The 25,430-nt window shown below is 34.5% G+C and overlaps 6 protein-coding genes across 22 annotated transcripts; 2 read left to right on the top strand and 4 right to left on the bottom strand.

Annotated features, from left to right (window-relative positions):
• Positions 1-1,487: 1,487 nt before the first annotated feature.
• LOC100119345 (ADP-ribosylation factor-like protein 6-interacting protein 4) lies at positions 1,488-4,049 on the top strand. 2 transcript variants are annotated; one of them, XM_001603086.6, is made up of 3 exons: positions 1,488-1,982; positions 2,361-3,705; positions 3,797-4,049. In XM_001603086.6, exons 2-3 carry the CDS (start codon positions 2,396-2,398, stop codon positions 3,918-3,920), a joined length of 1,434 nt encoding a protein of 477 aa, XP_001603136.1. In that variant the 5' UTR covers positions 1,488-1,982; positions 2,361-2,395; the 3' UTR covers positions 3,921-4,049. The 2 variants fall into 2 exon arrangements, with proteins under 2 accessions (XP_001603136.1, XP_008208967.1); XM_008210745.4 differs by having other exon boundaries at positions 1,504-1,992.
• On the bottom strand, positions 4,040-8,529 carry LOC100680134 (RING finger and transmembrane domain-containing protein 2). Of its 4 annotated transcripts, none has more exons than XM_031925713.2 (6): positions 7,289-8,529; positions 6,523-6,783; positions 6,088-6,451; positions 5,680-6,011; positions 5,382-5,597; positions 4,040-5,306 (listed from the first exon to the last, which is right to left on the bottom strand). In XM_031925713.2, exons 2-6 carry the CDS (start codon positions 6,772-6,774, stop codon positions 5,073-5,075), a joined length of 1,398 nt encoding a protein of 465 aa, XP_031781573.1. In that variant the 5' UTR covers positions 6,775-6,783; positions 7,289-8,529; the 3' UTR covers positions 4,040-5,072. The 4 variants fall into 4 exon arrangements, with proteins under 4 accessions (XP_031781573.1, XP_031781572.1, XP_031781575.1 ...); XM_031925712.2 differs by having other exon boundaries at positions 7,196-7,799; XM_031925715.2 differs by having other exon boundaries at positions 4,368-5,306; positions 6,523-6,807; positions 7,289-7,905.
• On the top strand, positions 7,904-21,815 carry LOC100119415 (DNA polymerase beta). 12 transcript variants are annotated; one of them, XM_031925722.2, is made up of 15 exons: positions 8,844-9,027; positions 9,181-9,246; positions 9,550-9,836; positions 9,904-9,992; positions 10,348-10,557; positions 10,641-10,803; positions 10,875-11,006; positions 11,375-11,509; positions 11,596-11,827; positions 11,906-13,058; positions 19,991-20,190; positions 20,275-20,435; positions 20,873-21,167; positions 21,248-21,437; positions 21,514-21,772. In XM_031925722.2, the coding sequence occupies exons 5-10, from the start codon at positions 10,541-10,543 to the stop codon at positions 12,073-12,075; spliced, it is 849 nt and encodes a 282-aa protein (XP_031781582.1). In that variant the 5' UTR covers positions 8,844-9,027; positions 9,181-9,246; positions 9,550-9,836; positions 9,904-9,992; positions 10,348-10,540; the 3' UTR covers positions 12,076-13,058; positions 19,991-20,190; positions 20,275-20,435; positions 20,873-21,167; positions 21,248-21,437; positions 21,514-21,772. The 12 variants fall into 12 exon arrangements, with proteins under 12 accessions (XP_031781576.1, XP_031781577.1, XP_032457624.1 ...); XM_031925721.2 differs by lacking the exon at positions 8,844-9,027 and having other exon boundaries at positions 9,056-9,246; positions 9,543-9,836; XM_032601732.1 differs by lacking the exon at positions 8,844-9,027 and having other exon boundaries at positions 9,113-9,228; positions 9,543-9,836.
• LOC100119455 (partner of drosha) lies at positions 14,146-17,166 on the bottom strand. The gene is made up of 2 exons (XM_003424261.4): positions 16,003-17,166; positions 14,146-15,918 (listed from the first exon to the last, which is right to left on the bottom strand). The coding sequence occupies exons 1-2, from the start codon at positions 16,453-16,455 to the stop codon at positions 14,539-14,541; spliced, it is 1,833 nt and encodes a 610-aa protein (XP_003424309.3). The 5' UTR covers positions 16,456-17,166; the 3' UTR covers positions 14,146-14,538.
• LOC100119486 (peptidyl-prolyl cis-trans isomerase H) lies at positions 17,462-18,592 on the bottom strand. 2 transcript variants are annotated; one of them, XM_016988181.2, is made up of 2 exons: positions 17,712-18,592; positions 17,462-17,626 (listed from the first exon to the last, which is right to left on the bottom strand). In XM_016988181.2, the coding sequence occupies exon 1, from the start codon at positions 18,277-18,279 to the stop codon at positions 17,728-17,730; it is 552 nt and encodes a 183-aa protein (XP_016843670.1). In that variant the 5' UTR covers positions 18,280-18,592; the 3' UTR covers positions 17,462-17,626; positions 17,712-17,727. The 2 variants fall into 2 exon arrangements, with proteins under 2 accessions (XP_016843670.1, XP_003424310.1); XM_003424262.4 differs by having other exon boundaries at positions 17,462-17,612; positions 17,712-18,591.
• Positions 21,639-25,256, bottom strand: LOC100119588 (heparan-alpha-glucosaminide N-acetyltransferase). Its single transcript, XM_001603282.6, has 10 exons — positions 24,872-25,256; positions 24,609-24,776; positions 24,004-24,235; positions 23,813-23,925; positions 23,514-23,608; positions 23,320-23,427; positions 22,704-23,242; positions 22,495-22,619; positions 22,227-22,410; positions 21,639-22,150 (listed from the first exon to the last, which is right to left on the bottom strand). Exons 2-10 carry the CDS (start codon positions 24,741-24,743, stop codon positions 21,969-21,971), a joined length of 1,713 nt encoding a protein of 570 aa, XP_001603332.2. The 5' UTR covers positions 24,744-24,776; positions 24,872-25,256; the 3' UTR covers positions 21,639-21,968.
• Positions 25,257-25,430: the final 174 nt, after the last annotated feature.

Below are 25,430 nucleotides of genomic sequence, written 5' to 3'. Positions count from 1 at the left end.
TCTTCCATTTGCATGAAAAACAAATTTGAGTTTGAAATCAAATCTTTCTACGAAAAGTCAGACACTTTCGTGTCGAAAAATCAAGCTCTTGTAATTTTGTGGGTACACGCTCCAGAACAAACTTTTTATACATGCGTTTGGACATGCAATATGTAAAAAACATGGGTAGCACCTCCAAACCGTATGCCAGCAAAATACTTATTACCGAAAAATAGCCTTTATTAATGCGCCCCGGGCAATTTGTTATATCTGGCCGAGCGATCATTACTTTTTCCGGTATCAATGGACAGCTGAGCCCGAGATCTTGAATTAAAAAAAAATTATTGAAAATGACCATCCCAATCACAAGTGGCGCAAGCAATTTAAAAAAATGGGAAAATCGTCGAATATGGGGAAAAATGCCCGAAAAGCCAGTTTCCACTTTTTTCTCGGTTTTTTGCATTTTCGCCGATTTTTACTCCATTTCAAATTGCTTTTTAGGCAACTTTTTCTTCAAATTCAAGATCTCGGGCTCCGCTGTCCATTGATGCCGGAAAATATAACGTTTGCTCGGCCAGATATTAAATTACTCGGGGTGCAATAAAGACAATTTTTCGGTAATTAGTAATTGGCCCGTAACTTTTATTGGCATATGGTTTGTAGGTGGCATCCATGTTTTTTACATATTGTACGTCCAAAGTGAGCGGAAAGATATTATTTTTAAATTTGCAGTTCTTAATTAATTCGCCTTACTTCTGCTTATAATAGCTATTATTCTCTCTGATGAGGAAACGCTCGTCAATAAAGAATATATCTCATCTAGTATTATACTATAGAGCTCAATTTAGTGAATGTCTGCAAGAATAATTGTACAATATATCGCAGCGCCTAGCTTGAAATTAAAATTAAAAACAAATGTTTGGTAATTTTTTCTATGTTAAAATTAGTCCTATTTTTATTTTTTTTACAAATTTTACATAGGCGCGCGCGCGTTGTAGATTTGACTATATTATTGCGGTACTAGATGAGAACGAGGAGTTCAACTCTGTTTAATTGTTTTACATCAAAAGGGGATCACGCAGAATTTTTCATGAAAAATATAATGTTAATTTTTAGTACATATTCAGAAAATAATCAGTGAAATATTTTTTTGATTTGCGTTTTAGTTTATTGAATTGCTTAAAAAAAAATTTTAGAACGTTTCAAAAACGTGTAGGTCACATTGCAACTCGAATAGTGGATATTTCCAACGTTTTTAAAACGTTAATAAGAAAGCCACGCATCAAATCTCAACTCTCGCATACTTATACTTATGCGATGCAGCTGTGCGTATGTATGTACAGTGTACGCGCACTGTTTGCGCATGCGGTGACGCGACTCGCGAGCGCCAATGGCATTTATTTTACCAATGTCGCCGGTCTCGATAAACGATAACGAAACTACCCACACACACACATCTATATATATATATATATATATATATATATATATATATATATACACACACACACTCCCGTAAAGGAGTACCAAAATTCCATCCTCTGAAAGGCTAACAATCAAATCTGAAGTGCGGAAAGAGCACTCGCGACATCGTTGCAGTCGAAATAAGTAGTGCACAACAGAGAATAAAGCGGCGTCTGCGTTTTTTGCAACTCTGTCGCGTATACCTACTTGTTTACCGCGGGATGTTATACCTACACTCGATCATCTCGGGTTTCCATTATACTTATACACCTCTACAACACCTCGTACCGTACCGCTCGAACGTGTGTCGGTGTGTGCACAGGCTGCGCGCGCTTCTGTTGCGAGCGACTACGTCGATGGACGCACTCATCATCGGAAGTTACTTCTAGGCCTACAGTGCCCAGTGCGATTTTAATCCAAGAAAGCCGGTAAACACAGCATCCTGGACGACGGATACAACAGCGGACGGGAATAAGATGGTGACGAAATCGTCCCAGTGGATTTTCAATTGCCAGCTTGGGGGTTATGTTATTTTTAAGGTGAATCGATGTGTGTGCATAAGTATATATTGAGAAAAAGAAACCATGGCTGTAACAATGAAGAAAACTATACTGCACTCGGGTGCTCCGATTTTGGAAATTCAAGCTCGGTAGGCCTTTGAGGGCTTACTGCGCGAGTGTAGTTTGCGTTTTGCAGCGATCATGTCTGCTGTGCTTCGAGTACTGCGGTTTTCGATTGTTTATTTGCTTGCGATGTAAACAATAACATCGGAATAGAACGCGCTTTTCTTTTTCCTCGCGAATACTGCTAAAGAATATTTCATGATACCTAGATTCTTCGTTGGTGCAGCCTGGTTTCTGATTAAACCGATTTTAGAATTAACTGTACTCATATACACTGCTTTGTCATCATTGCAGAGGAATAGATTTTATAATTGAAAAGTACGTCAAACATGAGTGGAAGAACAGTTCGTGCTTCCCGGGTGAACTCTTCAGAAGGTAGATCCCGCAAGAGAAGACAGCAATCGCAAGAGTCAAATTCCCAATCCAGCAGAGACTCTGATGGATCTCCCAAGCGCAAGAACAGCTTTGATAAGAGTAAGAAGCAGAGAAACAGAACGCGCAGTCCGTCTTCTGCCAGTTCTAATGGCAGTAGAGGCTCTTTTAATGGTAGGAAAAATGTTAGGTCAAACAAAGGTGGCTCTAACACTGGCTACGAGAGGGATGTAAGGAGGAGGAATTTCCAAAACGGTGACAATGACAATTATCGAAGAAACAATAGAGTCAACGATCATCAGTTTCAACAGAAAAATCAAGGCCGATTTCAGCAAAACCGAAATTCTGACAACCAAAGGTTTAATAACAGATTTGACAATAGAAATGGCAGAAACTTCCAACAACGTAGAGACAATCAGTTCAATCAGCGAAACTTTGGTGACAGAAACAGAAATAACAACCGGAATTGGAATCAAAACAACGATGACAGAAATAGGTTTCAGAATCAACGAAATCAAGGAACCAATTGGAATAGGACTAACCAAGGAAATTTTGATAGAAGACAATCGGATAGGTCTGGAAACAGATTTGGAAGTACAGGTGAGAGGTACTGGAAGCAAAATACCTCAAATGACAAATACGCGCAAAATCGTAGCCAACCAAAAAGTTCTGATTCTGAGAGAGTAAGAGAAACTAGAACTAGTAGGGAACAGAAAAAGTTCGAAGATCGGGGTAGAGCTGAAAAGACCCCAGAATTGTCTCCAGAGCCAAAACCAGTGGAAGAAGAAAGAATAGATTTAGCAGACTTGGAAATAGAAAAGCCTATTCCTGAAAAGAAGAAACGCAAGAAGAGATCTCGATCGTCATCATCCTCTTCATCCTCAGCTTCATCTTCAAGCTCTGATAGTGATAGCAGTGATTCCAATGACTCGAGCGATGACTCCAGTAGCAGTAGCAGTAGTAGCTCAGAGGAAGATAAGAAGAAAAAGAAAAAGAAGAAGTTGGCCAAGAAACTGAAGAAAAAGGAAAAGAAGAAAAAAAAGAAAAAGAAAAAGAAATTGAAGAAGAAGCTCAGCAAAAAAGTAAAAAATTCTGCTAGTGAAGAAAAAAAGCTTTCTACCAAGATGGACAACGATAGACTGCTAAATGATATTGCATTAGAGCAGTCTTTAAGATCAAAAGCAATGGCTCCCATATCTAAAAAAGAATGGGAAAAACGACAAAATGTTGTACGAAGAATATATGATGAAGAGTCTGGAAGACATAGGTAAAAAAAATAACTAGAAAAATTGAGCAATATACAGTTTTTTTAATAATCCAAGATTATTCATTTATCATAAAAATGATCAATGTTCCAGATTAATTAAGGGTGACGGAGAAGTTATTGAAGAAATCGTCAATCGAGACCGTCACAAGCAAATCAATAATCAAGCAACTAGAAGTGATGGAGAGTACTTTCAGTCACAATTAAGGAAAAAGTAAAGATATTAGCCTAAATTTTTAAGGCTGATATCTACAGATATTTTCTTTAATTGATAAGTTTATTATCATATATTGATATAAGGAATTCTTCATTTTTTTCTGAATAGAGTAAAGAAATATTACTGTATAGATATGAATTTATTTAAAAAAAATACCCTACATTATCCAAATTTTCAATAAACACTTAATTTTTGCCATCATGAAACTTGATTTTTATATGTTCACTAAACAACAAAGTATCAAGTTAAAAAAAAAAAAAAAATAGACAATAATTTCATTACACGAAAGGCAATGAAATTATATTGTTTTTTCGTAAGAAGTATTAATGGTATTAGTATTAGTATGCATTTTTTACAAATTTGTTTATGTTAGCTATGTACAAATATTATACAAGACTTGTTTCATAAGGAGCTTTTTAGGTTTAAAGTAGTTAAAAAAACTTGAAACTTACATGTTCAAAAATAGTAAGTACTTTCTTAATATTTAAACTGTAATTAAACATTGACTTGAATATAGCAAGTTTCTTGTGTACTTCGTAACATTGAGATCACTCAACAAATTCAAAAACGAATATCGTTCGTGTAACTTTGTACAAATCACGCACAATAGCTCTTCCTCAGTAGTTTTCATTAACACTATCCTAAGTATTTAATAATTTTTGTAAATAAATTGTATTAGAGCACCTTGTTCCAATTTTTAATGTAAAACCGAATACACTCTAATATATTAAATTTGATGGTATGTGTACTAGTGTTATGCAAATATAACACGCGTTTTTTTCTTTCTATTAAAAAAGTTATTGTAAACAAATGCAATTAAAAATTGGACCCTTCAAGCTCAATAGTCGGTCATAGTTTATTTACAAAAACCATTATTCATGCTTGTCAAGTTTTTAATTTCAGAATATGCAAATAGTGATAGAATATAATTTTAATAATTTGAACGGGAAATCTCGAATTTACTTTCTTTTAACATACCTATTCATTTAAATACTGGATAATTTTTCGTTTTTCGTTACCTCGTTGTCGAACGTGGTACGTCATTTAGCCTCTCTCACACTTATGAATTCCAAGAATTAACATTTGCTATTCGAATAGCGTTTTAGAAAATGGACATTCTGAAATTAGAAACTTATTCCATCGTTGTACTGATCTAATATAGTTGAACAAAATGCGTCGTATGACCATCCCTGTATATGGGATCGTCGGTTATAGAAGCACGACATAATGGACATGATCTTTCTCTATCTAGCCAAGTAGTAACACAGCTTTCACAGAAGATATGTTTGCAGAGAAGCCGCACTGGCATAGAGTACTCCTCATGACAAATGGCACATATACCACCTGAAGCAACAATCTGCTCTTTCGTTGGAGACACACCCAAACTCTGAAATTTAATTAAGAATCGTTAATACTCAAGAACCTTGAAATTTTCCAATTTAATAAATAGAATCATACATACCACATTTTGCAACATTTTCCATGCTGCTTCAAAAAACAATTTAACATGCGACATAATGTCACCTCCTTTATGTATTCCGTAAATTATAAAAAGCACTATTCCAAGCACTTTATCTGGACTTTCATAGATCAAATACAAATAATGAAACCATGGATTAAGTGGAGCACCACACCGATAAAGTTGTGAAGCAGCTTCTATCATCAAATAATACTTGCCCTACAATGAATAACCAGTTATACAGACATACTCAATATGACGATGTTCACAAGTACAAGATTTATTTATCAAATCATCTTACTCTTTTCTGCAAAGCTAGTACTTTCTCTGGTAAACAAGTTAGCACAACTTTTATACCAACAGTTATAAGTTTCAAGACATAATCCGTTACTGCAACAGTCCATAATAACTGAGAAATAGTAACAGGTAAAGTGTGCGAAAAAAATATAGGTTCCTTGAAAACAAAATTGATGAAAACAAAACAGCCAATTATGTAGCATAGGATTCCCACTAAGGCCATTCGACTACGATTTTGCTGTTTTAATATTTCTCTTTTCAAGTCATTATTAGCTTGAATAAATGTAACAACTAGCAAAACGAAATTCAGTATTTCAGCTCCATTATCATATATAACTGGAAATAAAAAACAAAAATATATTAATGTGAAAATTGCTAGTAAAAGAAATAAACTAGTAAATTATCAACTTACATTTTGTAAATAATATTGTCAAAAATGGGATGTAACTTTCCAAATTCTTTCTTGTTGCTTGTGCTTCAGGACTTATAGCGAGAGATTGCAATGGGTTTACATCAGAATTATTATTATTGTTGTTATTATTAGGTTGGTTGCCTGCATTAGCAGCTTCTCTAATATTATTTACAAAATTGTCTGTAAATGTATGATGCTGGTGTTCATTATTTGAAGGTTGGTGAGTTTCAATGTCCAAGTTTGATGGACGACCATCTACATTGATAACAACACTATTTGTATTATGTTCATTAGTTGGAGTTTGGAGTTGGATTTGTCTTTGGTGATTTGGATTTAACCATTCCTGCAAAGATAAAGCTGGTCGCTGAAAACATTAAAAAACAACTATGAATAATTTGAATACGAAATAACAAACAAATTGACAATTCAACTTACTGATCTTGATAAATTTATCAAGGGACTAATTTCTCCTATAGTTGTGGATAGATTATCTGCAATAATTCGTCTAGAATCTTCCATTGGATTAAAATTGAATCCCAAAGTTACTGTTCCATTAGGATTTTGAGGTACATGAGAATGTGTCATAAGTATTCCATTAGGCTGTGTAGTTGGCGTGATATTAACATTAACTCTTCTTGGATCCGTTTCGGATTCTGCCTCCGATACTGTTATAGTAGTGTCAGCCATACCAAATATCTGGAAACATGGAGCAAAAGAGAGCTAACCCAGACATGTACAATGAGTATGTTTGAGATTTTTCAAGCAATTTTCAGACTCATAAGCTTGCCGAATCAAAATACAGGAAACAAATAGAATCTTGAACTAGCGATAAAAAGATTTTAAAAATGCTGTATAGGTGACTTTAATAGCATTGCAAGTTGCTTCTGAAAATTTATGAAAGTCAACGTCCAAAACTATTTAAATCTCATTAATTCTTGCCACAATCATACACTTGATCACATTCAACAGCAATCTCATTAGACTCATCTGCTAGCGTCATTTTGCCAGCACTCATACAAAAACTCCAATTTTTCCATTTCGGAGCAAATGACAAAAGTACTAATAAAAGATAGCAGCAGGCATTCCACAAACGCCCAAAATCGTTTACCATCTGCACATCGTTCGAAAACAACAAAACCGCGCACACAACTGTTGACGCAATTGACAAGCTGTGTGTGACTGCACGGCCAATAATTCTTACTTGGAAAGAAGACTCTCTCCCTCTCTCTTTCTCTGGAACGACCAAGATGAGCTAATACACGGAAAAATATCGTTCGCCAGGTCACATCATCTGAGTAGTTAAAAAACTTATTTATCCTCGGGCGCTTCTCGGCACTTTTATTTGAGTACTTATTCCTCAGAATGGCAACAGTATATTATGTATAATGGCCTGATCGATGATCCTTGCAGCGGCGGCGGCGGCATATCCTTTTTTTACTGTCAGGCGTTAGTCTACGAATCGTGTCAGAGTGTGTGCGGGGGCGTCGCGTGCCTAATCAGCGACGTGTCTAGTCTGGCCCTGATAAAGACTGATTATCCACGAGATTATTTTGAGGCGAATCGAGCTGTCCTCCGCCAGTATAGTGCGCTGCTGCGGTAGGCCTTGCGGGACGAGTCGCGCGGGTCGCGCCGCTGGATCTCTTTTAGGCTTATTGCTTTGCTCCTTATTTCCGGCTGCTAGCAATTGTCGTGTCGCCGCATCACTTTTGCGCTTTTATCGGCGCGAGACGCAAAAAACAACAGTCGTGCGATTATGCTAAAATACTTGGATGTATGTGCGCGTCCATGTGCAGATGCGCACTATACCGCACACATTATAAATAACGTGCTGCAGACATAAGAGACGACACACGCACGTAATGCCCTGGCCACATAGATGCGTACGACCGCATACGACTGCGTTCGACCGTATACGAAATTATAGTGACTTCTGGTACTGCCAATGACAGAAACGTCGTGTGAAAAGTCTCTGTCAATACTGAATAAACCTGCACTCCCATGGGTAAATTCGAGCTTGGGAGAGACTTTGTTGAGGTTAATATATATATAAAAAAGTATACATCAGTTTTGGAGCAATAGCAAAACTATAAATTATAGAGGTATTGAGTCCTGCATACAAGTACTTAATGAAAAGTGAGTAAAGACTAAAATTTGTACAATGCAACAGTTAGAAATTATGAAATAATGAATTTCAGCATAAATCTAATAAATTATCAGCAGGCAAGTTTAAAATGGTTCACCATGAGATTGTAAGAGAGATTGCTGAATTAGGCCATGCATATATTGAATATAATGAAATTATAAGAAGAAGAAGAAGGTTAAGACGCTGGTGGAGTAAACAAAAACAGCTTTGATTCGGCATAATTACTTAATTGGATATGGCAGTTATAGATCGATCTGTTTTTACTTATTTTAAATGGAATGATGAGGAGGAATTCATACAGTTTACTCGTATGAATTTTCAAGCATTCGAGTATTTATACACTTTAGTCCATGCAGCATTGATTAAAAGAAGTATAAGGCCTGCTCTCCCTCCAAAGTTACGCCTGAGTTTAACGCTAAAGTAAGTTTCAACAAAACCGTGCATATTTATTTCTCAAAATCAGGTGTACTAAGTATATAGCTTGTTCTTCTTGAGGCTCGGTGCTCCGTTTTGGGTAAATGTGCGCTACCCTACGCCATATATAGAGAGATTTTTTTCGCGGTTGGCACTACTACAATTTCGTATACGGTCGAACGCAGTCGAACGCGGGCATCTCGTACGCGGTCGTACGCATCTATGTGGGTGGCCAGGGCATAAGCGCACGGCTGACGAGGCATACACTGCAAGTTCCTAGCCACCTCGCGCAAAGTCCGCAAAACAAAGTGTGGGGGAGCTGATGTAGCCTCGCGTCGCGCAAGTCAGCGCGGTGTAAAGGTGTAATGTATATGACAGTAGAGGTATGTAAGTATATCACGTATATGTATACGGCCACGGTCGGTCAGTGCGCGACCGTTGCTCCACCACCCAGATCGTGGGATCGTTGCGTACTGGATGATTTAAAGCGCCAGAAAACATAATATTATTGTTTTCCTTTGGTACTTCGGCGTTAGGTGGTTAAACTAGGATATCGCGATGTCCAAAACATGCATTTCTGCAAGGTATTTATAAATACACAAGTAAGTATTTATTCATATTGTAATCCGAGTCAAGTCATAATTTTAGATATAAATATAAGATTCATAAAATTTTCAATTGTACAAATGCTGAATAACATTTATTTTTACTGGATTCAATTTATAAGATTTATTATTTAAAATTATATTAAAATTTACTCAAAAACGGTCAGAATCATAAACGTTTATGTATAATAAATATACAAATACTTACTGACAACGACAAGTATGATAAGAATGTATCTATACCTATATATATTTATTAACAATAAGATGAGTTGAAAAATTCATTCTGTAAGTAACCAGATTCTACGTAAACAAAGTTTAACATGCGAACAAGTAGAGATGGAATAGTCGAGATAAAGGGAGAACCACTGATCAGCTGATGTTCACTGTGTGGCGTGTGCGGAGATACGATATACGAAGACGCGCTAAGGAGTTTCGTTGCGCGAATATAATCGAGACTCGAGAGTACTTATTATATAGGAGGGTAACAAAATAAACAATCGCACAGGATTATGCGTAGGGTTACGCGTTTTAGCGCGAAATCAACGCGTTCGATAAACAATTGGCAAAATGATACGTCGGAATAGGTGAGCATTCTTTTACGTCTTACATGCATTCTAAGTATATCGCTTATGCAATTAACCTTAATTAAAGGGGTTCACTGGATACAGCCGGACAAGTCACGATATTTACGGATTTGTTTATGATTTATTCTTAACAGAAAGCATGATGTGTTACCGCTGGTAAATTTTGATTTTTTTTTTCTATTTTATACAAATAGGATCTCTTTTTTTCTAAATTGTTAGGATTAATACTTTTTAAATTCGTTGTACACTATGTAAACAAACTCCTATTGCGTTTTGGCAGTTATTACTTTTACAGTTTTAATTGGTTATTTATTTTTTTTTTTTAATTTGTTTTATTCAGACAAAAACTTTTACATATCTTTAAGTAAACTACAATGACTTGATTTGATATGATAAAATTAGCTGACCTACAAGATCAAGTTGGCGACTCCTCAAATTTATATTTTGAATAAGTTTTACACTCATAAGTGCGATTTTTTTTTGTGTATCAAAAACAACTGATTTTTTGCAGAACAAGGCATAAAGTGTATTTTATTGGTCTCTTGTTGGGAATCACGGTGCTCTACAATGAATTTCTTGCATATGAAATTCAAGCCTTCAAATGGTCTTTACGCAAGTGTACAGACTGCGTTACAGTTTTACTTATAGCCGATCCACAGATACTTGGATATCAAAATGAAAATTACAAAGGCTCAGCGTGGGCCATGTGGGATAGCGACAGGTAAATTAAATAATCATTTACTCAGTAACAACATTTGATTCTCACACTTATAATGAACAATTAAATGTTGCATTTATTTCCAGATATTTAAAGAAAACGTTCTCAAGGGCTGTGAGTCGTACACAACCTGATGTTATTGTATTTCTTGGTGATTTAATGGATGAGGGCCATATTGCTAATGCAGAAGATTTTGAAAAGTATAAGAGAAGGCTAGCTCATATTTTTGATACTCCAGATCATATAATGGTAAATATTTAAATATTACATTATTAATAATTGAGCATCCAAATTTTACTAAATTGTATGAATACTTCCAGAAAATTTATTTGCCTGGTGATAATGATATTGGAGGTGAAGAAGATATGGTATCTTCTCATATTCATGAAAGATTTAATTATGCTTACACCCAATCAGACACATTGGTATACAGTACCGCAACATTTTTCAAGGTACAAAATAGTATAATAGTACATTACGATACGTGTGACTTAAATGGTTCTTTTTTACACGGCGCAGTTAGCACCCGAACGTGTAAGTGCCGTGTAAAACTGAACCATTTAAGTCAAGAGTATCGTATAAAATTTTATAGCACAGACTGCTAAAATCCGCAAGTCTCGCCTATTCGTGACTAAAGTAGTCCTTATTTACACCGTGAGGTTAGCGCACGAGCGTACCGAGTTTGATAAACACGGTGCAAAAAAGGACTACATCAGTTACATCAGTTAGATAGGCGTGACTTAACAGCGAATTTTAGCCACACTGTGCTATAAAAAAAAATTTTTATTCAGTTTTATTAATTTTTTTAATTTTAATGCAGGTGAATAGATTAACAAAAACAATCCCAGCTGCTCCAAAGGAGGCATTTCTTAATGATTATGCCGAAAGAAACACTACAAATGTTGTACTTAGCCACATGCCTTTACTGTTTATGCCAGGAACATTTGTGCAAAATGTACTTATTATTTTTGATAAACTTGATCATGTTCAAATAATTACTTGTTTTTATAAAACTAATTATGTTTTTATTTATTTTTGTAGGTACTCAAAGAATTATCCCCTCAAATTATTTTTACCGCACATGAGCACAAAGCTATGCACATGAGCTTAGATACAGCAACTGATCAATTGAGTGAAATATGGATCCTTCCGCCTCATAAAACACCACTGTATCAGTTAAGACTTGACATGGGTGATATACATGAGATTCAGATACCAACGTGCTCTTACAGAATGGGAACCCCAAATATGGGCTATGGATTAGCTTACATAGGTAATATAGTATTTTCTGAAAAAAAAATGTATGTATATAAAATACTTAAATATCTATAAAACTTAAAATTCTTTCCAGATACCCAAGAAAAAACTCTAGATTTTACAATCTTATGGTTACCTGAACGTTTTTATCAAATTTGGATCTACCTTTACGTTTTAGGTGCAGCCTTTCTTTTTTCAATATTTTTTCTCATTTGCAGTACTTGTATGAGTAATCATATAGCTTATAGTCGTGTGCCTATTTAGAAATTGTATTAAACTAGAACCATGAGAGTTTAGACTTGCCCCTGAATCTCAACTAGATGTAAATATGAAAATTTGCCAATTAGTTAAGACATGGAAACATCTAGATTTAGATAAATTTATCATTAATTTGAATATTTGTAGCTTCCATGTCCAAATTATTTTAATTTATTAGATGTCCGTCCAATAGATTGTTTGATTTTCGAAAATTTAGATTTTTATATTAACTTTTACATCTTTATCAAGATCTGTTAAAATATTCAAATGTTAAGAAAATATGTCTTGGAGGTATTTTTTAATAAACTTGTACATTTAAATGAATTTACCTGTTCCACTATAGTAAGCTATCATCAGTTACTTAACAATCATAAATTTGAAATAAAACTGTTAACAAGTTAACAAGTACATACATGCATATTTATTTGTGTAGTAAAGAACTATAGTACTTCATTGTTATAGCTATTTACCAGTTTTTAACAAATATAACAGCATACCTAAAAAAATCAAAATTGTATGAAAAAAATAGATGACCGCAATTTATATAAATTATCGCTTCGTATAAGTCTTTGTATAGTTTAATAACGTTAAACTGTAAATGTTATCGACTGTTTAATTCATAATAACTGTAACAATAATTTTGTAATGTTGTTAAACTATTTTATCGAAAGTGTAATAAAATAACGAGTAGAAAGACATTTATTTATATAAAATACGTAATGTACCCTGTTTATTAACTCTGACGTTCATATATCTTTTTTTATGCATTACATCTACAAAAATGCATGTTTCACTATATATTTATATGCATTTGATTTTTTGCGTAGTAGCCATGTCGTCTTTGCGTTGTTTGAATGAGCTACTGTCAATAAAGAAAATAAATTTTGTTATTCCACAATTCGCTGCGGCCCGAACAATCGTCATGAGTAAAAGGAAAGCTCCTAGCCAGTCGAATAACCCGAATCACGATTTATGCGATTTGTTAACAGGTAAAAATATTCAGAAGTTATTAAAATATTATCGGACTGTGCAATTTAATGCGGTATAACCTCAAAATATGCCGGCCATCATACACAAATATGAAATACGGTTTGTCTTTATATTCTTAATTTTCATTTATCTTTATCCTATGCATATACTTAATTTAACAGCTGTTCGAGTTTTTAAATATACACAAAGATTATAAATAGTTTATTTATCTTGAACATTTTCACTATATTGAGTAATACAATTAAGAGTGTGTCTCCGCGGCCGATATCGCGTACGCGAGAAAATTTTAGCGTACGCGAAAACCACAGACAATTTTCCGGAAAATTTTTCGCGTACACTACTAATCAACCTTTCACGTGCGCTAAATCTGTCACGCACGCTAGAAAATCAACTTTTCGCGTATACGCTAGAATAGTATACTATACCACGGGAGCCGAAAATTGCAATTAAAGTTTGCATTTTGAGGTTAGAGTGGTATAAATGAACTTTTTTTTTTTAGCAATTCTTTCGCGTGCGCTAAAGTGCTCCAAATTTTCTTGTAAGAAGCAAACGGAGTACTTGTATGAGAGATGGAGCGAGAGATTTTCGCATACGCTAGAATTTTTCTTGTTTAGGCAATTCTTTCGCGTACGCTAAAGTGCTCTACATTTCCTATATATAAAAGAAGCAACAAGAGTGACTTATGAAGGATGAATGAAACATCTCTATGTATAAGTACTCCGTTTGCTTCTTATAAGAAAATTTGGAGCACTTTAGCGTACGCGAAAGAATTGCTCTTAAAAATACTAACGTGCCTGAAAAGTTTATATCTAGCGCGCGCGAAAGATCTAGCGTACGCGAAAGGTTGATTTTTCTAGCGTGCGCGACAGATTTAGCGCACGCGAAAGGTTGATTAGTAGCGCACGCGAAATTTTCCCGGAAAATTTGTTAGTTGATTTCGCACACGCTACAAAGTTTTCGCGCACGCTAAATTACATTTCGCGTACGCGATATCGGCCGCGGAGACACACTCTACAATTAAAAACCTAAGCAGTTAAACATATTTATATAGGATAATATATAGGATAATAATAAGCAAAACTAAAATTATTCTTCAGGTTTTAAAATATGTATTGTATGCACATATTAGAAATGCTAGAGAACAGTTATAAAATTTTAACGTACAATCTTTTTAAAAAAATAATACTAAATAAGTACAGGATATAAATCCAAGTAATTATTATATGTTCTAGAGATTTTGATTATTTAAATTATTACTAGACTACTTGTATGACTTTTATATGTAATCAGTTACAAAAAATCACAATTGTTTAATAAATGCTTGTTATATGAGTTAAATATTAATAGTTCGTAAAAAAATTGTAAAGTAACAGTTAATCATTTTTCAGAAATGATGCAATTTTAGCTTCTATTTAATTTATTACACATATTTATAAAGCAACATTGTTCAAAAATTGCAATTTTGTTTCATATACTATGTTATAAATCAACATTATCCAAATTAGATGATGAACCTGTAGGCATATCTGGTGGGATAAACTTTCCAATAGGTTTAACTGCTTGTCTTTGATCGGACAATTTCCTCATCTCTTGCCTAAGTTTCTCCAGAATGGCATGATTAGGTTGGTTCACTGCTGCTTTTCCTTGGAGTAAAGTAATTTCCTGTTCCAACTGTTTCTTTTCCTTGAAAGATTTTACACTGCGAGACCCATACAATCGTAATAATGAACCCCACGAATGAATATGTGGGTGCAAACGTTGTAATATAGCCTGAGCTGCTCTCTGTTTACCATCTTTTTTATTACGGCAAATTACAGTTGCTTCATGCTTACCAACTCTCATAGTAAACTCATTACGTTGATGTTTCAATGTGTTTACTGAATAATTTATTTCCATATCGCCAAGACCAAAGTTCCTTTGCAAACAAGTAATTAAAATTGCATGAGGTAAAGGTTCAGTGGTTTTTGCACAAAACTCAGCAACTCTTGGATCATTGATAGAGATTTCATCAAAAAATGACAGATCTGCATCTGAATTGACTTTGGATGCTTTAATTGTTTGACTAGAACTTGTAGAATTATTATCTGTAGTTGTATCACCAGAAATCTTATCCCTCATTTGTGGTATCAAAATTTCTAAAGTTTTTCTAGCTGCATTTGCTTTTGCTTGTTTCTTACTACTTCCAAAACCACTACCATATTCCATGTCATTAATGCATACAACAGCAGAATATGGTGTCGCAGCATTTTCCAACTCCTTGAATTTATATGTAGGTTGTTTTTTTAGTGCGTGTTGTACATACTCATGCAAAATACAAACATAACTTTTGCCCGAAGGATTCATAATCCAATGCTTTGGTGGCCTACTAGCCGACTCATCTTCTTGCGTAGAATTACTCGAATGTACTGCACTCTTACCAACTGGAAATGTGATTAGTTTTGTACCATCGGGTAATGTTGGGCGTTCTAATTGTTTACGCTGCTTTTTGTTTTTGGTGAATTTTCTTCTCTGGGACCATGACTTAAAACGCATAACTTTGATGGACTTGAATCTAAACAGTGATTGGCAATAATTTCTAAGATTTTCACCATCAAGAGATTGTGTTGCTCTGTTCTCCTGAATTGTTTCAATTTTGGCATTTGGAAGACTGCAAGCTTGAGCTGCCTGCATTCGCTCTTTGTCTCTTTGTTTTTCTTCTTCTTCTTCTTTCAGTGCTCTCTTGTATTGTAAACAAGGGATAGCACTTACTGGTACTTCATGTTTTCTAACACTACCGGGTCCAAGAAAATAAGGTTTCGATAATGTACATACCCTGCTCTGCTTGTGCAAATACAAAGGCATTCCACTATTATGGGTGACCTAAAAGAAAATTGTAATTGCCATTTAAATTGCAAGCAAACAAGTCAGACTATAAAGTACAAAACGTATTAATTGCATTATTACCTGCACCCATCCTTCTGGTAAGACGTCAAAATGATTGTGACCAATTTCATCCAAGACTAGTTTTTCCTTTTCTTCATACAGCATATCTGATCTTCTATCTGAACGTTTTCCTTTAAATTCATCTGGTAATCCTTCTTCCAGCATAGCTTCAATCTCATCGTCAGGTATATCTGAATCCATGCTATCATTTGAACATCCGTCTGAATCAGATCCATCTTGATTAGTGTGGCGTTCCAAATCATCCAGTACATCAAATTGTCTCAAATCATCGTCAGTAGCATCTTCAGATATGAGGGGATTTTCATTTTCTTTACTCTGAGAAGGCTGTACTTCCTGTAAAGTCGCTGTACAGGTATCCATTGATTCTTCTTGAGTAAACATTTCTTCAGAGTTAACGTCATCTTCAGATTTTTTCTCGACCACTACGTCGCTTGTCTGCACGTCCACCTCCATAACTTGGCTTTAAATCTATTTTTCTTTTTCTTGGTCGTGAGTAATCCGAAAGTCAAACTTACTCGCGCCAGTTTTAATAGAAAACCTTGAAAAATATTTGTAAAACACAGGAGATAATGGTAAAGAGCGGCTTTTCATGCTACTGACACCTGACCTGTTCCTATATCGGCAGATACAGACGCATGTTTACAGTTCGTAGGTTAGGTTGGGTGTCGATATATATGTATATGTGTATATATATATATATATATATGAGTGCACGCACGCATTGTTGGTTATTATATAGTAAGTAGGATGCCTCTTTTCCTGCATGAAGTTATATGACCCCGGTCGTTGCTGCCCTCTGCTGGCACCCGCCAACAGGAAGCTGATTCGAATTCCTCCTGGAATTTCAGAGGTGGAGGTCGTCTTCTTGATCCTTAAATGCGTTTGTTTGACAAAGCGCTAAACGCGAGGAGTCAAAGGATAGCAAATGAATCCTAGTATACCAGAAGTTTCGAAACTTGATCAAATTTATTCACTGAGTTTAATCAGAAAGTGTTACAGTGGTGCGAATAGTCGAACGTTTCGACGGTAGACTGAACAGTGGGTCTTAGCGCGTTCCTATTCCATGTACAGGTAAACAGGATAATGGAATATACATGGACTCGAGATTATCAGTCACTATCAGAACACTAGAATTAATCCATGATGCTGCAGCGTAAAATGCAGGTAAAATGTGCGCGAAATTCGAACATAGAATAAAGATTGTTTAAAAAATTAGATTTATTAAAATTAGATTGATTGTTTGAAATGCTTGTAAGTTTAGGAATCGGATTATGTATGTTGTGCAAAAATTAGCAACATAGCAATTGTAAACTGATCAGTGAGCAAACTCAGTATAGACTGCAATTTTAATTCAGAAAAAAACTCTGATGTTTAAGAAATTGAGCAGTCTATGCAGAAAAAGAGCATACATTTTTCTTATTATGTTTATTGCATAAAAAAAAAGAAATATATAAATGTATTTATGGATAAAAAAATTCGTTTTATTATTTGTCATTGAGAAAAAATTATTTAATTACAAAACTATAGTTTTCTGTGGTTACGTCTGCACTATACTGGAGGAGGTATGAAACATCACAGTCTATTGTATAGCTCCTGATCTTGAATTCGAGCTGTGTAAAAGGGTTTTGAAATAAAAAGTAACATACAAAATGTATTGATTTATTCATAATATAAAAAAGATATAAAATTCATTTGAAAAATTAAATTACCATTTTATTATTTAGATTACATTTGTCCACATTGTGATATAGTCACTGGTATCTTAGGTTTATTGTTTGGTCCTGTAGGAACGTTCTCTATTTTTCTCATTACCAAAAGTCCATCAATAACTCTTCCGAACACAACATGTTTTCCATCCAAAAAGTTACACTTAGCACAAGTTACAAAGAATTGGCATCCATTTGTATCTTTTCCACTGTTAGCCATTGAAAGAAGACCTGGCGAGTCATGTTTTAAGGCAAAGTTCTCATCCGCAAAAGTACCTCCATAAATACTTGTAACTCCGGTGCCATCACCATTCACAAAATCTCCACTTTGAATCATAAAATCTTTTATTACTCTATGAAAGATAGTACCTTTGAATCCTAATGATACTCCATCCTTTTTATATTCTCCTGTACAAAATTGCCGAAAATTTTCTGAAGTTTTCGGACAAACATCTTCAAAGAGCTCAAAAATCATTCTTCCAATTTCAGTTGTACCCACGGATACATCAAAGAAAACTACCGGATTATTTGGGTTTCTAAGTTGGGCTTGAATTTGATTCCAAGTTGGCATTTTAATATATTATTCACCGAACTGTTATTAAACACTATATTACATGCACTGTTTTTTAGGTTATAAACAAGAGCTTTGGATAACCTCCTAACCTTATGCTTTTATGCGTAGACCAACGCTTATTATTATTTAAAATACACTTGCTGCAAGATAAACCAAGCTTGAAACACGACGTTACGGTACGATCGGTGGACTTTAGACTTGGAAACTTCTCTTCTGTTGATCTTTTGGGCCTCGTCCTGCAGGTACTTTATATAGTGAGATCGTCAAATTCTGTTTCGGCTTCGTCTGCTGCAGTGTTAGTCGCGGGCGGGCCGCGTGTGTATACATATATATATATATATATATATATATATATATATATATATATATATATATATATATATATATATATATATATATAGACACACACACACACACACAGTGGTGTTTGTCGTTATGTTATAAATTACAGAGAAAGGAGTTTTTATCACTTTCTTTTCTATATTATTCAAAATTTTATGACATGGATACTCTTGGCATAAAAATTTGGATATTCCATATGTAGGTATACTTATTAGTACCACCGCGAAATCACCACCATGCAGGGTATGACAATAAAATTTATACCTTGTGTATAATTTTAAATTTCATTTTCATCAAATTTTGACAAAAAGACACTTTTGCAATATTAATATATATTGTTACGTCGTGTTAGTGTGTGATGTTAATTATTGTCCCTATTGAGGCTAGGCCAAGGAAGGGATACTTACCGTGCTTAATTCAGACGACGCGCAGATTATTAGTTCAAGCTACTGTTATTATTTTGTCACTTATACTTTGTTTGATAAATGCTGTGGTCGTCGCTGAGTCTTCGGATCTCTCCCGTGCAGCAATACGATGTCCGGTGACCGCGGGTTCCATATGCCTGGTGCCACGGCGGTAAATTTGAATGAAGTTCAGACTTAGAATATGATACTCGAGAAGTAATTAAACTTTCGTTGTGGGACCCTTTCCGTTAAAAGTATTAAATGCGATTTATTTCTTTGCAACTTTGTTTCCTACTGGCCGAGAGCATGCTCGTCAGGCCAGGTCGAGATCTCAAAGGGACCAGTGCGGTAGTGAGAGAGTCTCGCACCGACAATCGGTCGGTTTGTTCTCGTCAACCTGTAGATAGCGAACGAAAGCATAGCATTAGTACCCTATCAGGTTGAATTGTAAATTAGCCGAAAAGAGTTTATTACGAAATTCAATACCAGACAATTATTGACGGACGGAGCTTCGCCGTCTAAGAGAATCGCGAGGAAAGAGCACACACCTCGGTAGGCTTCAAGTCCTATTTATGCAGTCTGTTTTTCGGTGTACACCCTTAGCTAGTTATCTAGGGACAAAGGTTAAGTCAATGGAATTTTTATGAGATAGGTGTGTATTGTTACGAGGGAGGTTCCTTTTCGGTGTTTTACGACCCGCCATTAGAGTCGTTTTAGATGGCTGTTGACACCTGTCTCTCCAGGTGTGTGGTTGGTGCAGATTCATCCCATAGCGGAGTTGTAGAGGAAGTTGCTGGTTATCAGCACGACGATAGTCCTGTTGTATAGATAACCGCGTAGGTATCCATTTGACCTCCGATGTTAATCCCAGTTGAGGGTAACGGTTAGAAATTACGTTTAGCGGATACGCTGGACGTAACAATATTGAAAAATTAGCAATATTATTGTATTGATTGTTCTAGAACTTGCGAATTATGAGCGCAACGTGAATAAAAATGTTCACAAATACAACGCGTATCGTAAAGCAGCCAGCACTTTATCGGGTTTATCGGAAAGAGTCAAGTCAGGCGAAGAAGCAAAAAAGCTTCCTGGGATCGGCGAAAAAATCGCAAAAAAGATTGACGAATTTCTCGAAACTGGTAAACTGCGCAAGTTGGAGGATGTGAGTATATACTTTTAATGCAGTATATAATTCAATACGATTTTTTACCTGTCGGTTTCTTCTTAAATACAAGTTGATTCGCAGATAAATAAAGACGAAAATAACGTGGCCATAAATGAATTGACAAGGGTGAGTGGAATTGGTCCTGCTAAAGCCAAAGAACTCGTGGATGCCGGTATCAAGTCGATAGAGGATTTAAAAAAACATCTGGACAAGCTTAATCACCACCAGCAAATAGGTTTAAAGTATGTGATCAATATCTACGCTACTGTATATTTTGGTACAAAAGTGCGAAAATTTTAGTATATTGCGATACAATGCGCAAAACAGGTGATTTTCGCACGAGCTCAATTTGCACTTTTCAAAGTGCGAGTGCGAGGATCATCTACGCGCACGTGTATGGTATAAACTACTTTTTGTTTATTATGTTTTTGACACTCTGTGTGCTAAGTGACATACTTAAATACTGCTGCAGATCAGCGTGTGCGAAATTGAGTTTCGCGCACGCTCCAGTAGTATAGTGCGAGAATCCGATATTTCGCATACGCCGCTATAAACAGTAAGAAGAAATTTAACTTCGCACACAGTGTCAAAAAAATATTTTTCGAATTTTCAATTAAATATAACTAGTACGTAACTGTCGATTGATTGGTTAAATGTTATTGCACTTCCCATAATCTAGACATTTGGAAGATTTTGAGAAAAAGATACCAAGAGCAGAAATACAAGTAATCGAAAAAAGAATAAAGGAAGCTGCTGAAGGAATAGATGAAGATTATATTATTACGATTTGTGGGAGTTATAGAAGGGGGAAAGAGGAAAGTGGCGACATCGATGTCCTTTTGACTCATCCAATTTACACATCTGACATTAAAGATTCGAAAAAACACACAGCTCTGTTGAAATTACTTGTTAAGAAACTTGAGGCAAAAAAATTCATAACTGACACCATTTCTCATGGAGATTTTAAATTTATGGTATAGATTAGATTATTACTTGATTCAAGTAAAATCTTTAAATTGTGCATCATTTAATTTTCTTTGATGTTACTTTATAGGGTGTATGTAAATTGGATGATGAAAAGCCTTACAGAAGACTGGATATTCGTTTAGCTCCTCATGATCAATATTACTGCGCAGTCCTATATTTCACAGGAAGTGACTTGTTCAACCAAAAGATGAGAGCACATGCTTTAGAGAACAAGTATACATTGAATGAATATACGTTAAAGAAGTTGACTACGGAAGGTTTGATTGATATTTATAATCTATAAGTACAAAATAATTTGAAAAGTTTTTTAAAATTATTATTTTTGTCTATCAGGCACTCCAGGAGATGCTGAAAAAATTACCTGTGAAGAAGATATTTTCAAAATTCTCGGCCTGCCATACAAAAAGCCAAAAGAAAGAAGTGTCTAATGTAAAATAAAAGAACATACCAAATTTTTGTAAAAGTTTATATTATTTATTATCATCGCGAAGATTAGACATTATAGAATATAAAAAAATATGTTATTTTTGTGAAAATGAAGCAAGAAAAATGAAGGAAGAAAAACACTTTTACGTAATAAAATACTGTGGATTAATCAGAATAATTGATAATAATTATTTATGAGGATCTAACAATACTAAAACTTTTAAAAGTATTAAACGCAGCACCCATTACCTTTAAAAATAATTTGGTTTTTATCACAATCAATTGAGTTTTTTGCTCTCTTCACATGTATGCATGTAAAGCATATTTCTCTTTTTTTCAATTATGTATGTATTATATATGTTTTAGATGGTTATTAAAAAGTCTTTCATATAAAATAAATAAGCTATAATAGCCCATAGTGTGGTTGTCCATAAATTCATAGCTAATACAGATGCATGTGTAGGAGTTGTTCCAGTTTCCCATGCAAATGGAAACAAACCCATTGTCAAATAGTGCCCAACATACAATAATATTGGATTTGCACCTACAAAATTATTATTATTTTAATGATGCAGTTATGAATTGTTTTATCTTATAGCCAATATAACGCAAATTCATACCTGCATATATAAACGGTACACCACTCCAGAATTTCTTGTGATCAATCAAATAGTATAAAATTGAGAAAAGTAGAAAAGCAAAACTTGAAGTACACAAGACAAAAGATAATGACATCATGTTTTTGTTCACTGGAACCCAACCCTTTTCTTGACTAAAGTTGCATAGTATGCCAGCCAAAAGACCCTGTAACAATAATTTGAGTAAATAATAATGATGTTCATTTGGTTTAGTTGAAAATTAAATTGGATATGAATAATTGATTCTCACCGTTGCAACAAACCAAGCAAACCACCTGATTATTCTTGAATTAGCTTGATAGTAAGTAACAAAAATTCGACCAGCTTGAACTCCCATGAAAACTATAAGAACTGCTGATATCGTATTCATTAATCCTGCAATAAAATTGTATTATATTTTTCTAAAAGTTGCAATTATATTATTGTTAGTCGTCAAGAAAAATTCATATTTTTTATCACCCTCTGGGTCATGAGGAAGTGTTGGACCATAGACAGGATTCATTGTCTTCTGGTACATGTGTTGGCCAAAAATAAGTCTGTCAATGTATCCAGCAGCTCCACCCGTGCAATTTACATTAAGACCATAATGATGGTAACCACCAGGACCTAGGTAGCCACGTGGACAACCAGGCACATGCAGGAAGAATGTTATGCATGTATGAACCAAGATTATGACTAGTACAACCATCCATTGAGTCCATCTTTCCAATATATCTTGTAAGAATACGAATCTTCCAAACTGAAATGTTCTTTGAGGACTGGCCAAGCAAGTTTCAATTACTGAACATATAAAGTATGCAACAGCTAAAAGCTGCAGTACACCTGGAAAGCGTAGTTCTGAGAGAGTAGAGTTATGTTGAGAATTGATAAACAGTCCAAAGAGTATGAGAAGTACAGTTCTTCTCAACTGCATTATGATTAATCTTGTGCGGGATACAGACACTCGAAGATGCACTCGAACAGAGTTCACTATAGTGAAACCCATGGCCCATGCAAACCTTTAAATTATCAATTAACGTTTTTATTTGTATATTTATAAATGACGTTAGAAATAATGTACTTTCGTTATACTCACCATGGCAAAACTAGATCTGCAACTGTGAGACCATTCCATGCAGCATGATTCAAGAAAACATACTCTCCCCCGCCATTATTAACAAATATCATCAATAAGACTGCAATACTGGAAAATAGTTAAATATTTTTACATTAATTTATTTTAGAAAAAAGTATTAAATAATTTAATTTAATCTAATTATATGTCCTTACCCCCGAAAAGCATCTAAAGCTTGTAATCTCATTGCAGTCTTTGAAACTGCAACCATTTCAGGAGTGGATTCTGATTCTTGAAGTCTATCAATATCCTGTAGTCAAGTAATAATATTTTTTTTGCAATATCATTTTATGCATGTGAAATGACAAGTAATGATTTTTATGTAGGTATTAGAAAATTATATTCACAACATACATTTATTCATAGCAAACATAATTTTTCACCATCTACTTAAAGCTTAACTAAAATATGAATAATAACTTGAACTTGAAATACAAGAAATAATACTACGTACATTATGTGATTCCGCATGCTTGGCCAAATATGTTCTCACTACATTTATAATCAACTTGGAAGTGAATATTATAGCAAATGACAGTAAATATGTCATCACGGCTGCCAGAAGTGCTATAATAAAAAAAAGAAATATAATGAGTCATGAATGAAATTTGAAGATTTTCAAGTACTTAATGAAAAAATACTTACGTAAATACGGATTCCATGGCTCATACAAGGTATATACAGAACTACAGCTATTATCTTTTGTTATATTCCATCCATATCTTCCATGCTGTTTGAATGAATAGGAACTACCACACCATATATAAGGTTTTGTTGCTCCGGTATCATTATAGTATATTTTTAATGGATATTTGGTGGATATTTGTATAGTTGTATTTGTGTTTGGTGGTATATCAGCTACGGGTTGGCCGTAACACTTGGAATAAGAAAAGCGAGTAAATATATTATTATTCAATTATTCAAATATATAATTTTATATATGTTTTAATAAATGATAAAAATCAAATATCATTCATTCAATTAAACACTATATCAACTGTTAGCTTCATTTATTTCAATCTAATATAATGTAATCATAACTTTATTGGTTACTTTATTTCATTTGATGTGTCGATCATATAAGCTGCAATGTATGCATCAGCATCTTACAATATTATTTGTATAAAAAAAAAATTGAGTCCGTACAAACCAAAATAAATAAATAAAAATATTACTAGATTGAAAATGACTTTTAACAATAAGGTAATTGCAATGTACTGTACTATACTTATAATGTATATACAACATACCAAAAAACAATCCTCAAAATTACTCAGAAAAGTGACTACATGATCATTCAGATTATTGATACTCAAACAAGCTGTATCAATCGGAAGAGATTTATTTTGATCAAGACAAACGCCACTAAGGTTCTTCAACGACATTGTAAACAACAGATTTTTGTCACTACCACCACACTGGAACAGAAATATTATTATTTCAAGTAATTAGATGCAGTTCAAATGCATTTTAAGTGATACCATTATTTAAACTACTACAAATGATTTCGTACACTTTCAACAATGGTAATGGTATCATCAAGACTGGGCCAATTTTTCCTGCAGATTTCTGCACTGAATGCACTTCCTATAATAACTTAGCCTCTCATTAGGAAAATTGCGTCGGAGTAGCGGCGCAAATCCCAACGCTTAACCGCGACTGTAACCAAACACCTTCGAAGACTGTTTTGAAACCACTATACTTATACTGTAATATTTCAGTGCTTTAGGAAATTCTTTTGACGAATTTCAATTATTTTATCATACTTTTTTTTCACGGCTTCTAAGTATTTGATATCCGATACCAATACGCACAGTGATGATCTCCAGACTCCAAGCCGCGGACAACAATGTGCATGAATAATACGACGCAACTGACCTCTGGTGTACACCGAATGCATTTTTTAAAATTTATGTTATAATCTGTAAGCGGATACGGGAACGGGACGCGGGTATTCCCTAATGCGATATAGGTATATAGGTATTACTGAGAAACTGTCGAGTGAAGTATTAGTCATGCAAATATAATGAGATCATTGTGCAAATGAAAAATTTTGCAATTGTCTTATAATT

This window comes from Nasonia vitripennis (assembly GCF_009193385.2).
Source record: "Nasonia vitripennis strain AsymCx chromosome 3 unlocalized genomic scaffold, Nvit_psr_1.1 chr3_random0004, whole genome shotgun sequence".
NCBI lineage: Eukaryota > Metazoa > Arthropoda > Insecta > Hymenoptera > Pteromalidae > Nasonia > Nasonia vitripennis.
The sequence above is the reverse complement of the archived record's forward strand: the minus strand, read 5'-3'. Positions and strand labels throughout refer to the sequence as shown.

Bases quoted from the DNA above. Each gene is read 5' to 3' on its own strand.
- LOC100119345 (XM_001603086.6), top strand. From the start codon at position 2,396: ATGAGTGGAAGAACAGTTCGTGCTTCCCGGGTGAACTCTTCAGAAGGT. The intron at 3,706-3,796 runs GTAAAAAAAATA...TCAATGTTCCAG, and splicing joins GAAGAGTCTGGAAGACATAG to ATTAATTAAGGGTGACGGAG.
- LOC100680134 (XM_031925712.2), bottom strand. The intron at 6,452-6,522 runs GTAAGTTGAATT...TAATGTTTTCAG, and splicing joins TGATAAATTTATCAAGATCA to CGACCAGCTTTATCTTTGCA. The intron at 5,307-5,381 runs GTATGTATGATT...ATTAAATTTCAG, and splicing joins GGAAAATGTTGCAAAATGTG to AGTTTGGGTGTGTCTCCAAC.
- LOC100119415 (XM_031925716.2), top strand. From the start codon at position 8,466: ATGGCAGTTATAGATCGATCTGTTTTTACTTATTTTAAATGGAATGAT. The intron at 8,651-10,347 runs GTAAGTTTCAAC...GATTTTTTGCAG, and splicing joins CGCCTGAGTTTAACGCTAAA to AACAAGGCATAAAGTGTATT. The intron at 10,558-10,640 runs GTAAATTAAATA...ATTTATTTCCAG, and splicing joins GCCATGTGGGATAGCGACAG to ATATTTAAAGAAAACGTTCT.
- LOC100119486 (XM_016988181.2), bottom strand. From the start codon at position 18,279: ATGCCAACTTGGAATCAAATTCAAGCCCAACTTAGAAACCCAAATAAT.
- LOC100119455 (XM_003424261.4), bottom strand. From the start codon at position 16,455: ATGGAGGTGGACGTGCAGACAAGCGACGTAGTGGTCGAGAAAAAATCT. The intron at 15,919-16,002 runs GTAATAATGCAA...ATTTTCTTTTAG, and splicing joins TACCAGAAGGATGGGTGCAG to GTCACCCATAATAGTGGAAT.
- LOC100119588 (XM_001603282.6), bottom strand. From the start codon at position 24,743: ATGTCGTTGAAGAACCTTAGTGGCGTTTGTCTTGATCAAAATAAATCT. The intron at 23,926-24,003 runs GTAAGTATTTTT...TTTTTATTATAG, and splicing joins GCCATGGAATCCGTATTTAC to CACTTCTGGCAGCCGTGATG. The intron at 22,151-22,226 runs GTATGAATTTGC...ATAATTTTGTAG, and splicing joins TGTACCGTTTATATATGCAG to GTGCAAATCCAATATTATTG.